The sequence below is a fragment of the Notolabrus celidotus genome, chromosome 6, assembly GCF_009762535.1.
Source record: "Notolabrus celidotus isolate fNotCel1 chromosome 6, fNotCel1.pri, whole genome shotgun sequence".
NCBI lineage: Eukaryota > Metazoa > Chordata > Actinopteri > Labriformes > Labridae > Notolabrus > Notolabrus celidotus.
The window spans coordinates 25,997,143-26,012,698 of record NC_048277.1 but is presented as its reverse complement, the minus strand read 5'-3'; the positions used below and the strand labels follow the sequence as shown (position 1 = coordinate 26,012,698).

At 42.1% G+C, this 15,556-nt stretch overlaps 1 protein-coding gene across 2 annotated transcripts in view; it reads right to left on the bottom strand.

Moving 5' to 3' along the window:
- The window catches only part of LOC117813888 (cGMP-inhibited 3',5'-cyclic phosphodiesterase A-like), a 90,995-nt gene extending 77,940 nt beyond the window's left edge, over positions 1–13,055 (bottom strand). For both annotated transcript variants that reach the window (XM_034684938.1, XM_034684939.1), the window contains exon 1: positions 12,129–13,055. In XM_034684938.1, the coding sequence (XP_034540829.1) occupies positions 12,129–13,025 (897 nt within the window). In that variant the 5' untranslated portion in view covers positions 13,026–13,055. The remainder of the gene's footprint in view (positions 1–12,128) is intronic.
- Positions 13,056–15,556: the final 2,501 nt, after the last annotated feature.

Genomic DNA, 15,556 nt, shown 5'->3' with positions numbered 1-15,556 from the left:
AAGATACTTTTAATTATTCAGTGACCTAAATGACAACAGGATAATTTACAAACTTTCACACATTTTCCACAGAAACATCTCTTTCCATTAGAATTGCTGCTTACAAAAAAAAACCCACTCAATTCCTAAAGCAAAGTGCTTTAAAAACTTCCACAAATCCAGCTCACTGCTTTTAATATACCAACTCTTTCCCCATGTTTTGCTATTTTTGACTTATAGAAATAACTCATTTCCTTTGGTTGACCATAAGCAGTGTTTGTTTGCAGAGTGGATTAAAAATGCGTTGACCAAACTCCAGAATATTCATCCGAGCATCATAACTAACATTCCAGCATTGGTTACATATCCTTCATATTTGTATATACTGGGTACAGTGAAGTCCATACCATCTCACTGGTTCAGTGCATAATTAGAGCTATACACTCACTTTCAGTATCCAACTAATTGAATGTGACTTATCGAAAAACAGCCCTTAACCCAAACTCTAAGACCCTTGCCCCATTAAGGGGGGATATACTCTGACTGACAGACAAATGTACAGACAGATTTTTCCCCCCTCTAACATATTTACAGAGTAAAACTTAGCATTGAGCAGGGAACAGCAGAAGCCTTGTTGGCTGCAGGGACAGACAGGCTCATGGCGAGCCAGTGAGGTAGCAGGCTGGAGAGACGGAGGGGGGGCTCACCAGGCAGAGGTTACGAAAACATATTTCCTTCAACCACGCCATCGAGCTAGACAGACATGCAGCCCCCGACAGAGGGAAACACTGGAGGTTTAACTCCCTTGTATTCAATTTGGAGCTACAAATGTATTTGTTTGTTAGTATTTTATACAAAATATACATTTCGTGTATGAAATATATTGCAATGCTGCAGATTACACTGCCTAACAGTAAACAATATTCTCTAAAAGCCTGATCTTGATTCATGATTTAATTCATGGTATAAATTTGCTGCATTAGAAAAAAGGTTTCTGTTTCTTGAAGTACAGTTTCTTTGTTAAACATTATCTTACTTTCGTGAGATTTTGCCACCATGAGAATATGTTATTGTTGATGTGCTCTCACTTTATCAAAGTAAAGGAGCTTTAAACTTCTTCTACTAGTATTTTAAAAAATAATGAGCAGCAGTCCTGTGGTAAAATGAAGATGTTGCAATGTTAAAGAAGAAATTCTATGCTGCATGAATGATTCGATCGAGATAAACAATTGCAATAGTCTGCCCTTTGTAGCTAGACTGAGGATTACCAAATACCACCATCCATCAGTGGAAACAGACCCCTTGTCTTGCTCCTGAAATATATAATCAATTAATAGCTGAACATGTTTGGATTTATTGTACAGTTCCAGTCAGAGGGATTCAAAATGTTCCCTCTCGGTAAATAAATCATGGCAGCAGCAGCAGCAACTGTGGCCTGGTTTGTTTCTTGAGGAGACACAATGGCCAGACTCAACCTGAGGGATTAGCTGCACTTCCTCCCTGAACTCCGGTCGCCAATCAAAGGCCATGAGATCAGTTTTTAAAACGTGAACACTCTGATGACAGAAATGAACAGTTACATCCATTTGTTTTTCACACATTCTACTCACTGCAGATACTTACATTCAGGATGCTCTTCCCTCCTTTCCCCCCTTTCTGCTTCTATGTCTCTCTCCCAAACACACAGACACACAAACACACAGACACACACACACTTGAGCACACTTCCTGGGGCGATGTGAGAGTGTCTATTCATTCTGCAGAGGCCAGCTGCACACCTGGTGACAGCTCAGGATGGTGGTGTTGGCTCAGGTCAGAGCGTGCAGGGGGAGAGGAGGGCCGAGAAAGGAAGAGCTGCAGAGTGAATGAGCCCACAGGCCTGTCCTTCAGGGGTCTGCCTAACCTGCACATTCCACTTCATGTAACGCAGGGGCAAGCACAGGAATGTCCTCCAATGTAAAGGATCACTGTCTGAAAGGTGGGTTTCTCGGGTGTGTTGTGTTCAGTTACCAAAAGCGATGCGATGTCATACCAGATATGGGATTGCACCAACTAACCTGCCCATCCTACAGAAAGGACAAACCCAGCTGCATTGCATTGCATATACAAGTCCCTATTTTGCTGTGGATCAATCTTCAGTTAATACAGAACCCTCTTTCACACATGCACTGCACTTCTGAGAAATCCTTGACATTTTAAGGTGGGTTTGCACGTGTGAACCCAAACTGCTCAACATGAACAGCAGTAGAAGGAGCTGTACCCTCAACTTTACCTGGATTTTATTCAAACTTAAAATGTCTGTGCCAAGTCAGGATGAGCTGAGAGGATGAGCGCAATAGGTAACAGACAGGAACATTTACTGCAAATGTTCTACTACTGTATTTGTGTTGTAGGAAGATCCTTATACATGTATATTAACATGCAAGTCCTCATTACAGAAGACGCTTCCTCTTGTTCCTTGTTACACACCACCCAGCCACCCCCTTTACCAAAACCAAAACGAATAAATCCAGTTATGAGTCGGAATCCGATCCTGACAGCTTCTAACTAGGGATGCACTGATCCCACTTTTTAGGTCCCAATATCGATACCTGGGCTTTGGTATCTGCCAATACCAATACTAGCCGATCCGATCCCAGGAACTGATTTAACAATCTCTATTCCTTAATGTGAGGATAGAGTCATGTTTTGGCAACTTCAGGCTTTTCTGACTTTGTTAACCAAAATAAAATGAACATTTTTAAACTGACAGTATCATTATTCAAGAGATTATAAATGTGTACCAGCAGTTTGGTGCGTTAATCTTCATAACGAACAGATATTACAATTCAACTGTAAACCTCAGCAGTGGATAAGAGGAATTAAATATTCTGTATTAAAAAAAACTGCTTCAAATGAGAAAATAAAAAATATGTAAATGGGATAAGGATCATTGAATATATTATTTCTCTACCCAGCTTTGCCCTTACTGTTTCACTTCTCCGCGTCTGATATTATGACAATATTAATCAGCAGCACATTATAAAGACGCTGATGCCGTAGGAGACACACATGGCTATTGTAAACACAGAAAAGCATATAAATGAGATGAATAGATCTGCCATATGGATCGGCACAATATATCGGCCCCTTGTCATCGATATCCGATCTAGCTTTTTGAGTCTGATCGAGCCGATATCCAATACCAGGATCGTATCGGTGCATCCCTACTTCTAACTGTGAGGTGCATTCATGAAATGCAAGTTTTTGAAAATACCAGGGCCCAAATGTCCTGAAATTATCTAGAAAATGTCAGGAGTTCATGTGTGAAAAGAGCTAATGGGGAGGGGGAACAACACTTCCTGGTGTGACCTGTTCCTGGCAGTAATGTTAGCAATGTTAGCCAGGGGACAGCCATTGGAGGGACAGCGCAGCCTTCATTTGGCGCTGGAATGTTCTCCTCTTTGAATGCTTTATTGCAGAGATGTTTACTGCATTTCCTGGTTGAGTGGCTGTTTCCTGGGGTTGCTATTTTATTTTCCAATAATTTCATTTTTCAGAGTCTATTTCTGTATCTACCTTCTGTCTGCAACAATGCATCACATCTATTAGAGCCCTGAGACCAGCTACTATCCAGCTACTATCATTCATACAAATATAAAACATCCACATCAATATTTTCACAAACACACCAAAACTCTCCTCTCCTTCTTTGCCTCACACACACAAAATTCATGCAAAAGCACACACACCCACGTACTGTAAGCGTACACACGTGTGCCAGGAACATTCTGTTCACCTCCATCACTGAAATAGTTGGTCTCTTATGGTAACACAGAAAACTTGAGTGACATAATTACCTAAGTGTAGAACAGAAAGCAGAAGAGTAGTACAGCATGTAATCTCCCCTTCAACACACAAAAATCAATAATTTTTTTCAGATTCTACTATTCCATTTGCATGTGAGGCATGTTTTCGGGAGACTGAGGTGTTAATATGCGTGCTGTGTGTCAGGACTGGAGGCCTGTGCCTGTCTAGCAGTTCCAGCTGCGTTGGGTTGTGTCTGTGGTTTGAGGCCCTCCGTGTTTCTCCGAGCGGATTCAACCTCTCAGCCTTCAGCAGCTGGCAGCCATCAAGCTGCTGGCAACGCACACATACACACACTCACTTACATGCACACACATGCTCACACAGACGTCCTTCCATAATTTCCATGGTAGTCAGTAGGGAGCCAGATTGTGGTCGTGCCAGGGGTTTGGAAAGAGAAGGAAGAGGGGTACTCAGCTAAGTCCTGGACCTCTGGTTCTGTTGGCTTAGGTGATCAGAGACTCAGAGTCAGGATATGAGCTGCTCTTGTTGCTGTGAATGATGGTAATGAAAGAACTGGACACAGATGGATGATCCATATAATGAGGAGAATCAGCTTTGTCACAACTTTGTAATATTTTTGTTATTTTGACCACCTCTGTTATCCCAAAGTAGTTGTGTAGTTTAAGTTCAGCACAGAGCATCATCACTAAAAAGAGTTCAGATGGGTCAGTTTGCAGGCAATCAGATGTTAACCCTTCTGTTATGTTGTGGGTCAAATTGACCCTTTTTAAAGTTAAAAAAAAACCCCAAAATTGCTAAAGGAATTTTTCAGTATGAAACTTCTTCTGCTTGGCTTAATAGTTGAAACCAACATTTAAATGAAAATGGTTGATTTCACATATTTGCACCCCCGTCCCCCCTTCAATGTTTATAGATATACTGTTTGTGGGTCAATTTGACCCGGCAGTCAAAGTGGAGGCTAAAAGGGGTCAGAAGTGTCAAACACTAATCGTTTCTTTGCAACTGTGTGACATATTTCAACCCACTCATACACACACGCACACACACAACCTTTTAACATGAATTTTCATTAAAAACAAGTGAGACATCCTTATTAAATGATGATCTGTTAGAATTAAAGAACACCAATTCACTAAATATTGATTTAAATGGTTAGTAATGGAGTTAATAATGAGATTAAACAAATGTGTATTGGGATTTTTTTTGGGTTCTGACTCTTTTGGATAATTAAATAAGCCCCACGTTAAATTGACCCAGGAACATTATTGCTGTTCCTGAGAAACGAACATAACAGGAGGGTTAATACAGGTGTTAGATAAATGCTCCTGTTGGGGTGGCGCTAGCTAGGCTCTGTATAGAGATTTAAAGTTGTCTATCAGCCCGTCTACATCACGATATGACGTTCTTGTTACTTTGTTACATCATGGTAGATTTTGAAATATTTTGAGCCAAGCTGTTTTCCTGTTTGCAGTAAGAATGCTAAGTTAAGCTAAGCTAAGCTACTCAGTCGCTACCTGTAGTTTTGTTCTTGCAGGACAGATTATGCAGAATCCTTGGAGACAATGCAAAAGGGCAAAAATACAGAAGTTCCTTGAGTGTCCACTTGACGCTAGCGCCAAAAAGATAGGATACCTCATTAGCACCCATATCAAAATGCCCATTTTGACAGTAGTATTACATGTTTATAGCTTGGTACAAAAAGGTTTTGGTCTCTTAACCTCAATCAATTGTTAATGTAAACTGTACAGGGGGTAGCATTTTTATAATTCTTTCCGATCATGTCAAGGCCAAGAGTTGATTAACAGATAGGCAAGTTGTAGTTGTTTGCCTGACTTAAGGCCTGCTTAAACTCCACCTGTTTGCTTGTCTATTAATAAGCCAAATGGGAAGAAGTTGGAGTGAGCATTTCCAATATGGCGACTGCCCTCTTTGGGCTTCATAACACACATTCAGAAACCAATGAGGGAGATCACTTAGACCAGTGCGGTAGTCCAGTCATGAAACCTTAAGTATGAGTCCAGTCTCAGTCACTAAAGAGGAATCCAACATCACTAATATGACTATTAATCATAAGAAGGGCCGCTGTTGGACTCTAAACTATTCACTGTATGAATCTGGACTGACTATGTGAGACATGGATGTGAAGAAAACACATTTAATTTCTAGATTAATATGATCAGTGAAGTAACAGTGCTGTGTGCCGAGTATAAGTACTCTTTATGTAATGGGGAGACAGACTTATCGGTTCTGCTGCAGTGAGATCTCTGCAGGTGTCCAATAAACTCAAGAAAACCAGAAGCCTACACGCTATTAATGAGAGTTGTAACTAACCAGACATCTTGGACCCAGTGGTTGAGTCACTTTAATTGCTAACATCACTGTTAGCTTGTTAACAGTAACATAACCAACAGTCCAATTCACTTACTTTCCTGGGTGTATCATGGACAGAAGTCAGTTAAAGTTTGAGTTTGTCTTCCTCAATGGTTCTTTTATGTACGTATCTCACATGTTACACTGTTCTTGCTTGCATTTGGTGAAAAATCTTTGCAAGCAAAACTCATGATTCGTGACACCTCTTTAAACATCCCGGCAGGAACTACTGCTGAACAAGACAGCACGGGAACGCGTGTGAAGTTGAACACACGGGCAAGGCATTACTCTCAGCTGAATAAATTATTACAATGTTACACAAACAACAACAACAACTAGTTCTCATCAATAAATAAATTAGAGTCCTATTTCAGTCAATGCTGGAGTCCGAGTCCGAGTCGAAGTACGAGTCCAGGTCCGAGTCCAGGTCCAAATCCAAGTCCAGTTAACTCCAGTCCATGTCCTGGACTCAAGAACTTCAACAGAGACTGAGACTATGTCCATTTTTTATCCAGTCTACGGTTCAGACCTGAGAGCATCTCTCAACTTACTCTTTCCAAAACGTTAATATTTTACTGAAGCTTCCAATATTTAAATTTTAGATTTCTCACAGATGACAGATACTTTTGGTTTATTTTTGACCAAGCATGCTTAGTTTAGTCCTCCAGTGTAAAGGAGGATCTTAAGCATTTTTGTTGTGCTCACTTCAGGTTTTAACTCATGTGGTCTACATTATCTCATTGGTTTGTTTAAAATTTCTCTAATTGTCTGACTGCTTATTTTGTGCCCAAACACACTTTGTTGTAGTGATGTTGCTGTGTTACCAGGTTGTAACAGTTACTTCTCTTTGTACCAGGACATTATAACCATTTGAAATGATTCCCAAAGCTTAAAAAGAGGACTTGGGTTGCAACAAACCCAAACTACACTTGGGAGCCAGCCATTTCAACAACCTGTCCGGATCCCATCTGCTTGGAGGGACAATTTGGGTTAAGAAGCTCTTGTTTTTTTGCCGCCACAGACCCAATGCCAGCCTAATGTGGCTTTACACAGGTTAGCCAACATGGCAGAGGTAACACATACAAATCTGGAGCACAAGCACACTTTAAGTTTCTTCACTGCATCAGTCAAACAGAAGACTCTTCCACCATTCTGGGGGGGTTTGACTAAGCCTGCTGTTTTGCCTGGCTACTAAACAAAACCTCGAATGACCTACTTTCATTCCTACACCAATTCCTTCAGCTTTTGCCTCCTCACACGCAGAGTGGAGCTAATACAGTGAGACCAAACTGGGATTGAAAGTGTGAAGTGGATCGCCCCAAACACAAGACATATAAAGCCACGTTTGATATCAGCTTCCTTTCCAAGACAGGCTTTCAACAACACAGGTTCAAACCCAGAGGATGGCCCATCAGAGAAAAAACGTTAAAACATATCATATCCGAAGTAATGTGCTCCGAATATAAACAAGCTGCTTTCGATGAGTGAGTTGTAAATCACTGGCCTACAGGCTATCAACAACTTCCTCCATCCAAAACACAATTCAATTATGGATGGTGTAGCAAATACAGAGTAACAGGAAACATTTACAACAGCAACAGTAATTATGTTTGGATCTCATTCCACAGGAAGTCATTACCATAGATTTTATGAATATCTTTATCATCCGAGTTAAGAAAGAATTTCCTCCTCTGGTTGGGATAATATTTGTGTTGGTGTCAGAGAGAGGACAGAGGGAGGGGGAGGGGCTGGTGTTATTGACGGAACAGAGAAGGGCTTCCAACGCCTTGAGAAAATTGGCTAAAAAGCTGACACGTCTGACGGACATCCATTCCCCCCCGCCCTTGCTGCACAAACTTTGCAGCTCAGGTAGATCTGGTTGGAAACATTCAGTGTGTATTAGCCGCACAGCTGACAGATTTTTCTGCTTGAGAGGAGAGAAAGTTCTGTGACAGTGCTGATGTCTGCAGCAGGGGAGCCTTGGACTCAAATTTCCTTACACGCTGTGAAAAGCGATCCACACCTCTTCCCCCAGTTCAATAACCCCAGCTGAAATACAGAGAACTGGCCTGTCATTGTGTATTAACCCAAGATGAAGAACTGTCCCACAGAGGCCCCGCTAACCGCTATCAGATCAGCTGATAATGACTTTCTTTTATTACTCCTCTGATGGGAGGGAGGACCCCAGCGTTTAGAAATGCACCTCCTTAGCAAGCTGATAGGCACTGGAAGCTAATTTGTAATCAAAAGGAAGGAAAGGCTGTTTATTAAACCTATAGTTGTACTGACTTAAGAACAGCCTCGGAGCATGGCTTTTGCAGAGCAGCAGAGGGCAACATGGCAGCTTTAAGGCCTGTGAGGGGGACGAGGCTGAAGGATTCCTCTTTGCTCTATTTATTTTCTGCATAAACTGTTTTTACACTGTGACTATTAATCTGAAGGGCCTTTATATAAGACTCTAAAGGCTGTGGGAGAAGCATCCTGAGAAAAACAAAGTCAAGTATCAACTGCAATCCTTCATCCAAACTCAAACTAATCTTCAAACACTTCAGACACAGCACTAATGCAAACATCTTCACATAAGCAAAGTGCAGACCTACTTCTTGTCTGCTCCTTTCCAAACATCATAACTCTATGGATCACAACAAAAGGGCAGAGCTGTTAAAGCATCATTCAGGCTCTCTCCAGCTCTTTAAATAAAAGCAGTAGCTCAGAAACATGGCTCTTCCTCCGCCATGCAGATTGCGTGTATTTTTTTCCACCGGGCAGAGTCAGTTGGATGTTTGACATTTTATGGCGTCTAGCTTCTGCTCTGTTCCCGTCACCATGTGGTGGTTGCATTGTTGCCCTCAAAACATGCGTCTGACCTCCCCCGTAAGGAGGCCAGAGTCCCGTGTGAGCGAGGTGATGACTAGCGTGTGTCAGCATGGGCTTGTTTACACATTAGAGACCACACAAACAAGACACAGTTAGGATGGGGCATATGTACGCCATGTGTGTCTCAATTACAGGCAGGCCATGACTGGTCAACCACTTAGCACTGCAGCTGGAGATGAGAGTGAGCAGTAAAACACTCAGAAAATTACAATCTCTTGTATTCTCAGCTTAACTTTTATATTATATCATGACAGCCGGAGCACTTCGGTCTTTATGTCCCACAACAACAAAAACAACATGTAATAGAGATCTTCTCTCAGCAGAGGGCTCCAGGCTGAGCAGAGGCACAGATGTTGTAAAGGTTTGCATCATTGCGTGATGCTGCCGACTTTGTTTATAACTCTCAGCTTTGATTTGGTCATGGGGGAGAAAAAAACCCAAGGCAGACTAAAAGGTGTTAACTGCTGCAGTTGCTATAGACTTTTTAAATAAATATCTGCATTTTTAATCTTTATTTTTTGGTTGTCTGTCACATTCTGGATGTATGTTTTTAACCATCTGCCTATATATTAGCAGGGATGCATACAGAAGGATGGTCAGAGGTGGCACCCCTGAAAAACTGATTGGCCACCCCAAAATCCTTGACAATGATTGATTATTTGCCTTATCAAAGGTGGGACTGTTGTCAAAATCACTATTTGGGCTGTTGTAAGTCTTCTTTGCATTTAAATGAAGCACATTTTCTTTTTTTGGGACATTAACTTGTAGAACAAGACAGATGATCAGGAGAGGAATCAGTCCATCAAAGTTAACAAGAAACTTCTGCACACAAACGTCCAAAAATACAGACAGTGTGAGGGAGTTTACTTTTAAATGTGACTTTGGAAAAGCAACTGCTATTTGAGTCATTGAATTGAGTTTAGAAGGTTTAAATGTTGCCTCTCTATTGTGTCACTTGTACAGTAAAAAAAAATTAAAAAAGGAATATAACTTTTTTTTTAACTCTTCATGCCACCCCTGCATAAATCAGACCCTAATTGGGCCACCCTAGTCAGAAAAGATCTGGATACGCCCCTGTATATAACCAATCCAGATACATAGCGACGTTATATTAATTTCATCATCATTTTTGCTCCATAGGACTGAACAGTGTGGGTATCTGGTTTTTGTGTCTTAAAAAATAGCCTTATAAGCCAGAGTCAAATTGTATGTATGTGTGCATGTACTTGGCCAGTAAAGCTGATTCTGATTTTGATTCATTGTTCTTTAAAGTAATGTAGCCTGAATCTGAGAGAAGTATCTATCCTGTGATTTTTACACTTTTACACCCAACTCTCAAATTATAATCTCATCAGAATAAGCTTTTTAAACTTTCACTCAGATACATGCTTTATCATGTATGACCACAAGTATGAGATTATTAATGGATAGTAAGGCCATATCTTCATACAATTAAAACAGAAAAATATAAATGTAAAAAACAATGTCTAATAAAATGAATGTACATAAAGACACTTTTCATTTATCATTAAAAAAATAGTTTTTTTGCAGCACTGCAATTTAAAACAGCTGAGTGTAAAATAATCTGTCATGCATGTGCACACACTTGTTTACAGCCATGCAGTTAAAATAATTCAACATAAACTTCAGAGCCAGCCATTTACAGCTCATCACTTATTCCAAAACAAAGATTCCTCCTCTTTCCATCGCTGCAGCTAACAGCCCACTACATATCAGAGTAGAACTGATTGACAGTTGAATGGGTTTCAGCTGAGACATCACTCCTTCATCAGAAGTGTAAACTGTAAAACATCTATGAGTCTTTTCAAAACCATGCACAAGTGTGCGTAAAGGTGTGACCACTAAGTAAAAACAAACAAGCACACTACAACACTAACTAGCCCTGAGAGCTGGGGGCACCTTTCAAGTGGCCGGGCCGACACTGCAGCCTCTCATCCCCCCGCCTCACCCCACTCACAGGTCACAACGAGAGCTTTGATCACTGCCCAAGTCTGTTTCCCATTCACACGCTCAGCACGCTCATTGATTTTCCATAAGGAGGGCTGAGGAGCTGATAGTAGCCCCCCGTCTCCTCCACCTCCTCCTCCTCATGTCTCCTCTTTAACACAGGTAGGCATGTGTATCAGTATCAGAGGAGGTTTAAAAGCCAGAGCTGCTGCATTCCTGCAGGTTTAAGGACAGCAAGCCACAAGAAGTGACGACAAGCAAGTGGTGTACAAGTGCAGGACAGAAAGATTAAAAAATGCATTAGTCAGATTGTGGCAGTGATTCAGAGATCATCTGGGGAAAATGTTTGACATAAAAAAAAACAGGATTGAGATGAATCACTGATATTGTATCCTCAGCCTCCCTCTCTAATCAGCACTTGAGAGCTACTTCAAAAATAGCACCCCTTTGGCAACAAAATGCCTCATTTGGGGCTTTATTTTTAGAGAACAAAAGAGACCTAGACTAGCATCTATCCTGCTTATGTCTGCCTATCTATGAACTGTCTGTCTATCACCTTTCTCCGCCGAATGAAATGTTTTAAAGGGAAAATGTGGAAAATTGGACAGTTCTGATCAACTCAGAACTTGTGTTAAACAATTTTTAAGAGCCATTAGAGGACAAAGCCATTCTAATTTTGTTATAATCCCATGTTCGCCTGCCATTGGCTGCTTCAGAATATCAGTTCAGAGATGATCAGAGCAATATAAATAAAAAAATATAACAGCATGCCTCATATCCAAACTGCAAGAGCAAACAAAATCCCATCATGTAAATATATAATTATACACATATTAATATTATTTATTTATATTTTTTGATTATTGTTGTTGTTTTTGTTTTTGTGTGTAACCCCATAAAAAGTGTAAACCCTTAATATTGTATGCGTTGCTGAACAGTCATTCTGATATTAAAGGAATATTGAAAATTATAATCAGAGCCTCAAAAAGCCACCAGTCCTTAATTTAAAGCTATATTTCTATTCCCTTCTTTCCTCCCTTGCCCCTCACAGAAATATTGTCATTAGGACAGGGAAAAAAACACAAGGCAGAAATAGAAAGTTTAACGGGACAGCGACTCCTTACCTGGTCCCTCTGGATGCATGGCAGAGAGGTCCGGCGATGTGACTTACTGTTGGACTGACTGTTTGCCATGTCTGAGGCTATCACAGAACTGGACCTCCTGCGCCTTTTAAATACAGGAACCTCTTCCCTGCCTCCAGACACGGGGGTGCAGCCCTCCTTGTATCTCCCTTGGTTGGGAAGGAGCTTATCAGCATACCTCGCCAGCAGGATGCCCAGCACTCCAACCAGGTACGCCACGTACGGTCTCCAAGTGGCCCGGACTTTGTGCAGCGAGAAGAGTGAGATAGTCCTAACAAGGCTGATGAAAACGATCACAGATATGCCCTGGTTCAGCCGCGCTACCATGAGTGCGCCGGTGGCCACGCAGACGAGCACGACCACGGCTGCTGTGGAGAATGAAAGCAGCTGCTCATCTGTCCCGTCCAGCAGAGACCACGCCGCCGCTTCACCCAGGTGGCACAAGGTTAAGAGGGAGAGGGCGGTCTGGAATAGGACCCCACAGCGGATCAAGTAGACCCCGACCCAAAAGAAGGCACATACGAGGGTGAACAATGGCGAGAGCACACTCCAGCAAGTTTGCAACAGCTCCGCCGCGCAGCCTGAGACGAAGTGAAGGGGAGACGATGAATGCAGGAGTGTGTTGTCAGCGCTCCAGTCTGCACATTTGGCCAACAGAGCGAGAATAACCGAGAGCGAACCCGCACACACCGCACTCCGGAGTCTCTGGGAACTCCATATTTTTGTGAACATTAGCCTCACCCACGACTCGTAATCTCGGTCACGGCACAGTGGGATGACACATGTTTTCACATAACCATTGCGATCCTGTGCGTTGAAGCTTTTTTCAGGAGCACTGCTCTGCGCACCGGTACTGTCAGATTCTGCAGGCATCGCCATCACTCATGACAGATATGAAGTATGAGGAAGTCTATAATGTATCTATATCAGAGGGGTCATGAAACAGGGTATGAGTTAGTGAGGAAACAAACATGATTTATTGCACGCATGTTGGAAAAAGTACAACGAATACGCACCGATGCGTCTCCATTTACGCATGGAGATTTTGTACCTCAGAAAGCATTCTCTTTGTTTTTCCAGGTGCGGGAGGAAATGCTGCTGCTTGAGACAGCATGAGAGGATCTGAATGACAGAGTAACTCAGATGTTGAACAGATCTAGGGCACTGCTCCTCTGCACACACGCGTCCTGCTTTGCACTCCTTTGTGCAGCACCGTCTCTGTCACTCTTTCTCTCCTCTTCCCTTTGTGGCTTCTCCACGGCCCGGTCCGTGCAGCAGCAGCAGCAGCAGCAGCAGCAGTCACTGCAAAACATCAGTCCCGTTCCGTGTGCGTTCAGCAGTAAAACGCGCTTGTTTAGTCCATTGTTTGGCCACTTCCCGGTTTCTCCTGGAACAGCAGAGGCTCCACTGCTACTTTCGAGGATAAACGCTTCCGAGGAATTTCACCATTGAGAGTGGGTGTCCGGCAGGTTAATGCAGGCGTCTTGAGGGTGAATCCTGCGTGTTTGTCACTAGCTCTCCAGTCTCCGCTCATTCACACCCCCGAGTTCCGACTTCACACAGGGAGCAAGATATTGCAGCACTAGTGAAACCCCCCAAATCTTTCCTCAGCCAGCCCAGCAGGCGTTGTCCTCATGATCAAGCATATGGCTAGATTCTCCCTCTCTTGATTGTTTTTTATCAGACAATTTTATGTGAATAAAAAAAAAAAAACAATTATTTTTTATTGTCTAATTGTGTTGATTAAAACTTAAACAAATCAGTTTCTCTTTAAAAAATGTATTGACCTACATTTTCATACTGAGCTCCTTTCTGAATGGAATAAATAAGGTGTATTTGGGAGTAAAAACATAAAGCAGTGCTTTCTCACAGTGGTTGCATTTTGGTTTATGGTTTTGGTGAAGCCTGATTATTTTTTCTGCAAGGTTACAGAGCCAAGTTGAGGGTATTAAACCCCTTTTTCCAACAGAGGAGAGGTGTCTAAAGATGCTGAGGAGAGAAACAGAAGCTGTGCATGCTAACAGTTTTGCAGTGAAATCCCCAGACAACACTGTGGCTTCCCCCACGCTTGACTCCTAATGTCCCCACTCAACCAGGTCATTGAAATATTCATCCCATTTTAAGTGTCACTGATGATATGTTGCATCACAGTGGAAGGTTTCCCATCAATGTTTCAGTGTGCAGGGGGTCTTCTGTGTGCTTGGGTACATGTGTTTACAGCTCAGGAGGCGCTCGTGTTCCCTCAAATGGCCGTGTAATGCTCTCACGGGATCACACCCTCTCACATGCTGTATAAAGACATCCAGAGCAGAGCCAGCACCTGTAATCTCACTCAAGTTTGCTGATGCACATGCAGAGATGGTGACGTACATAATGTGCGTGCTGTCAGACGCACTCTGTTGTGTATAAAAAACCCTAAAGCCCTTCAACATCTGCTCTTCTCACAGCATCCAAATGAAGACAAAGAATTTAATGAACAAAGCTCTGTCATGCCATGCTTGTGTTTTTGCAGCGACACATCCTTTATTAAATCATGAGCATCTTACAGCCTTCAAAAGCATTTTTTAGCATATCTCATTTCAGATTACCTGTGAAATTGCTTGCTGTTTCTACCTGTCAATCCTCTGTGCTCAGGTGCAGAGAGGAATGAGAGCTTCTAAAATCAGGTGACCATGATTCATTCTATCCACCTATGTAGACAATCCTGTGCACCCCTTGTCTGTTTCTATTAGCAGGAAGCTTTGGAGGAGAAGTGCTAACAGTAAGTGATAAGAGCAAGAGGAGGCCAGGTCCCATCATTCACCTCTCAACATACGCTCACCGAGTGCCTGACAGACCTTTCAAAGCAGAGCATCACACAGGAAAGCCGGCAGCTCCGGTGCAAGCACATTTCTGCAACAACATCTGTGTTTCCTCACCATATCAAAGCTCATAGGTAACTTTTTGTTGAAGGAGTTGAAACAATTCTGCTTCATCTGACTGTTTTATTTCATATGTGACAGGAACAGAAACATTCCCTCTTCGCAAACAGAAGATAAGAGCAAGACAAAGGAGAAAGGAGGGTAGAAGCCTGCCAGAAAAAGCGGATTCATTTTACTTGCAGGATAACATGGAGCACGGCTGTTATGACAATTTTGTTCCTCTCTTACATTTCAGAAGGAAATCCATTAAATAGAAGGGGGGGAAAGGTTAGCCAAAATAACTATATCCGTGTGGTAATAGGTTTGTAATAATACAATGTGACAAAGGTTGTGTTAGAGGCTGAAAAGCAAGAGAAAATCAAGAAGGAATCCTTGTTTTCCTGCAAACTGTCAATGACTGCAGAAGTAGAACACTCATCAAAACCTGCATATTCCCCCTGAAATGATCCGTTTCTGTTTCATATGCATTTTTGGGGCTGATGACGATGT